At 35.7% G+C, this 4,230-nt stretch overlaps 1 protein-coding gene across 1 annotated transcript; it reads right to left on the reverse strand.

Annotated features, from left to right (window-relative positions):
* Positions 1–216: 216 nt before the first annotated feature.
* On the reverse strand, positions 217–3,623 carry LOC132285462 (auxin-responsive protein IAA26-like). The gene is made up of 4 exons (XM_059787655.1): positions 2,479–3,623; positions 1,187–1,485; positions 525–672; positions 217–295 (listed from the first exon to the last, which is right to left on the reverse strand). Exons 1-4 carry the CDS (start codon positions 3,003–3,005, stop codon positions 217–219), a joined length of 1,053 nt encoding a protein of 350 aa, XP_059643638.1. The 5' UTR covers positions 3,006–3,623.
* Positions 3,624–4,230: the final 607 nt, after the last annotated feature.

The raw sequence follows: 4,230 nt of genomic DNA on the forward strand, positions 1-4,230 counted from the left end.
AAATGAGAAAACACAAATCAAGTTTCCTTTCATTATTCCAAACTTCAGCCAAGAATCTTTCATAGAAGTTACACTCTTCCTTCACTGCTTCGCAGCACCATGTTGAATCTTTTCTTGTTTACTGCCAACTGCAGCAACAAATTCGCCAGTTTCGGATCTTTAGAGCAAGTTCAGACCGATGGAGCTGATCTTATGCAACATAACAAAATACAACTTCTAAGTGAACTTACCGCATAGCATTGGAAGTTCCGAACTTTTCAACACACGCAGCCTTTTCACTGTAGATACAAACATGCTGCAAGTAACATAAAAAAAATAAAAAAGCACATTACAAAACATGGCATCTGCTGCACAGAGAGCATATGATATAAGAATTTAATTATGGCTGAAAGGTTAAAATCGAGGAAAAGAATAAATAAATCAAACACATGGTTACTTTTAAAAGGTTGAATGATCAAAGTTTTAGAATATAAAATGGGATTAGAATAAAGTAAACTGCATAGCATGAGGTAAAAGATGCTTACTGCCATGGCACATCCCCAACCAGCAACTTGTCTCCTTCATTATCCTCATAAACAAGGGTATATTCCCCACTTCCATCACATGAACCAATTATGGCTTCCTCTCCCCCTTGCTTCTTCTGGATTCCATTGGCACAGGAATCTCTTTGGGCTAAAAAACGACAAACATAATGAGATGGACAACCAAATCTCCATCTGCTATCTATAATTTTTACTGCCCCTAACCCCTTTAGAATGCGAATGAAGAAGACTCTTTTTCTTTCCAAGGCGTTCAAAGTTAAATTACTTGGTATGAACATATTTACCGTGTGATAGAAGTCCACCTTAGTCCTCAATGTTCACTGATTGATGGTGTTCGGAACACTAAGTTAAGAGTAAATCTTCTTTCTCACAGTCCATAGATTTACCATAGGACATGACTATCAATTCTACTTTATTCATAGATAAAACTGTAGAATTAACAACATGAAAGAAACGTTTACTGGATTAGAATTACTTGTATGCATGCAATGACCATGTGGTTATGAGTAAGCAATCAAATGGCGCCATTTTATAATTCTATAAAAATAGAAATCGCATAATCATTCCCTCTAGCCAATGCATGTATTAGTTTAAACAAGCCATACCATATGGGTACAATGATTGAATAAAGTAATGGTAGTAACCTGCAAGAAGGCCTCTGAAGAGTTCATCAACAGCAGAGGACAGTTTTTCATAGCTGTCATAGGCCTTGAGATCCACTTTTCTTCCAATAGGGACTCCATCCATATTGATCTTCACAAACATACCCTTTCGGCAACTTTCCACCGGTTTTTCGCTCGCAACCTTGCTTGGTTCCTCATTTTGTGATGCCGGGTGAGGTTTTGAAGAGCTGCTGCTTGCAAGATTCTTCCTAAATGAACGAATTGGAGGCCATCCCACAACCGGAGCAGGAGCCGGAGCAGGAGCAGGAGCAGGAGCAGTTCTATTGTGTTTTTTTTTCAAGTTTTTGGAGAGAATTAGATGACAAATTACCCAATTAGTCATAAAATAAAGAAACAAAACACAATTTGTTCCAATTCCAAATCCGACCGCCGATTTGGTGCTCCCAAACAACATAACTTAAAATGAGTAACACCATTTAATTGGAAAATTTTCTCTCTAATTTCACAAATATTGACCAAGTTTCTTTGAAATTTAAATTTCATAAATACTCATTTTAAACTAAGGGACACTACTCAAGTATTTATCATTTTCTTTTAAGTATAAGAAACATTATTATTAATTATTATTGTCCTTTGAATATGGAAGATAAAATCAAAGCACTCCACAAACAAAACAGTAAACATGTTGCCCAATGAAAACAAAGTACTAAAAAAAACAGAAAGTAAAATTGTCCAAAACCCACACACCAAGTTATATATCGAAGAATTTTTATAATAAATATATTAAAACTATTCACAAAAAAAAAAAAAGAAAAAGAAAAAAAAGGGAAGACAATAGAAAAAATGATAGATGAGATTATACAGTTATTTTACATATAAAAAATAAAAAATAAAAAATAAAAAATCTGTATTTTCATATATATGTGTGGATGTTTAATGTAGTATAAGATAAGATAGAAGAAACATCAAGACAAACACTAGAGGATAGGAATCAAAGCTTAAATAGCCAAAACAAACAAACAGCTGTTCAGAAGATGGACATTAACAGTCGCAAAAAGACATGACAATCTAGGTAAGTACCAACAATTAATACAAAAAACTCGTCTTTCACAAAAACAGATATAAAAGGCATAAAACAAAGAAACAATATTTGAAATCCATTATAACATTATAAACATAAAAAAGTGAAAAAGATTTATATATGTATGGACCACAACATCTAGCATTTGTGATTGAATATCCTCATATCCTCTGTTCCCAAAACAAAAACAATAAGCCAGAAAGAAAGAGAAAAAAAAAAAAAGCTGTTTTACCTTTTCTGAGAGATGTTGGTCACAGCTGTATTAACAGCAGAAGGTGGTGGTGAAAATGCCTCCTTTTCTGCATTACTCCTCTGCTGCTGCTGCTGCTGCAAGTCTACCACCACTTTAGGGCAACAGGGCTGTGATGATTCCTTTGCCATCACAGGCAAGGTTTGTTGGGTTGATGGGTATTGATGAATAAATTGACCAGTACCCTTTGTGTGATGCTTCATTTCTTGGGTGATTTGGCTTGTGTGATGATGATCAACTGTGTCCATGAACCCTCTCTTTGCACCAGAAGTGATAGAGGAGGACATGTTAGAGAAGTAGCCAACAGAGAGAACATCTCTTTCTTTGATGACCCACTCTTCATCATGCCCTGGTGGGCCCAGCCTTAGCTCAAGCTTTTTCTCCTCTGAACATCCATGCCTGTTTTTTCTCTGTTCATCATCTCTTTGCACTAGCCACTCTCTGTCTTTAGGTATCATCAAATCTAGCAACTGAGGACTGCTCTCAACCTTCCTTGAATAACCCTCCATTTTTTTTTTTAAAATACCAACAATGGAAAATCAGCTTCACTATTCAGATTTGACACCAGAAATGAGGAAGAAGGTAGAAGAAAACCTCACTGGAAATGACAAAAATATCCTGGAGTTGTAGAGATTATACACACCACAAATATTTAAAAAAAAAAACCCAAATCTTCAACTTAAAACCAAAACAAAACAAGCAAATCAAGAAAATTTGAACACCCACATCTTCGAATCATCAAAAAAAAAAAAAACAGAACAAGCTGCTGTAGCCCCAAAATCAAAAACTACTCAGATATATATATATATATATATATATATATATATATATTAAAAAAAAGGAATTGATAGAAACCCTCAAAAGCACCACCAAGAAGAAAATATACAGAGCTAGCTAGTTTCAAAAGACACCAACAACACTTCAAAAGTCTCAACCCACCAAAGGATTAAAAACCAAAAAACACTAATAACAGACAGACCAAGTGATAGAGAAAGCACAAAGACAATGAAAGAGAAAGCTATAATAGATTTTTTTTTTTTCTGATTTCTTTTACTAGCAGTGAGTGGGATTATTCCCGTTTCTCTCTCCTCTTTCTCTCTCTTGCTCCCCTTTTGTAATTAGGCCTTTAGCATAGCATAGGCAGAGAAATTAAAGAGTATAGAACCAGAGAGAGATTCCCTTCACGCAACCAAAACCCATGTTGTTTGGCACAGCAAGCAAAGTTAGAGAAAAGATACTGTTCTTTCTTTCCTCTGATTCTATGAGGTTACTAGTCTTACGACAACCTACCCTTAATAGCACACTAACCCAAACATCCCCCTTTATTCTTGTTTTAGAGAGAGAAACACAGTACTGGGTGTTTGTTTGTTTTAGAGAGAGAAAGTGTAATCTTGTGGGTAACTTGTATGACTAGGAAAGTCCTCAAGCTAACGAGGGACTTGAGGCTTAACCAAGTTGCCTAATTTAAGGGTGTAAAGAAATGGGGGTTGAGGGGGTGATAAATGTTATATTAGAGAGAGAAAACCAATATAGAATAGGATTTGCATGATCCATATTTGCAGGGCTTGTGCAATAAAAACATGCAGATCCCATGATCTTGTCTGTCTCTTTCTCTCTCTTCTTTCTCTCTCTTGCCGTCCACAGTCCATACATTGGGGAAGGATAAGAAGTGGGTATAATCATCTCATTACCCAACACCTTCCTATTACAGCCTTCCGATTAACACAACAATTC

The sequence above is a fragment of the Cornus florida genome, unplaced genomic scaffold (genome assembly GCF_030987335.1).
Source record: "Cornus florida cultivar Cherokee Brave unplaced genomic scaffold, ASM3098733v1 CherokeeBrave_3.0.0_Hap2_Chr11, whole genome shotgun sequence".
Lineage (NCBI taxonomy): Eukaryota > Viridiplantae > Streptophyta > Magnoliopsida > Cornales > Cornaceae > Cornus > Cornus florida.

Excerpts from the sequence above, each read along its gene's own strand:
- LOC132285462 (XM_059787655.1), bottom strand. The coding sequence starts at position 3,005 with ATGGAGGGTTATTCAAGGAAGGTTGAGAGCAGTCCTCAGTTGCTAGAT. Across the intron at positions 1,486-2,478 it reads ACCAACATCTCTCAGAAAAG|AACTGCTCCTGCTCCTGCTC; the intron begins GTAAAACAGCTT and ends AAAACACAATAG. Across the intron at positions 673-1,186 it reads CTTCAGAGGCCTTCTTGCAG|CCCAAAGAGATTCCTGTGCC; the intron begins GTTACTACCATT and ends GTCGTTTTTTAG.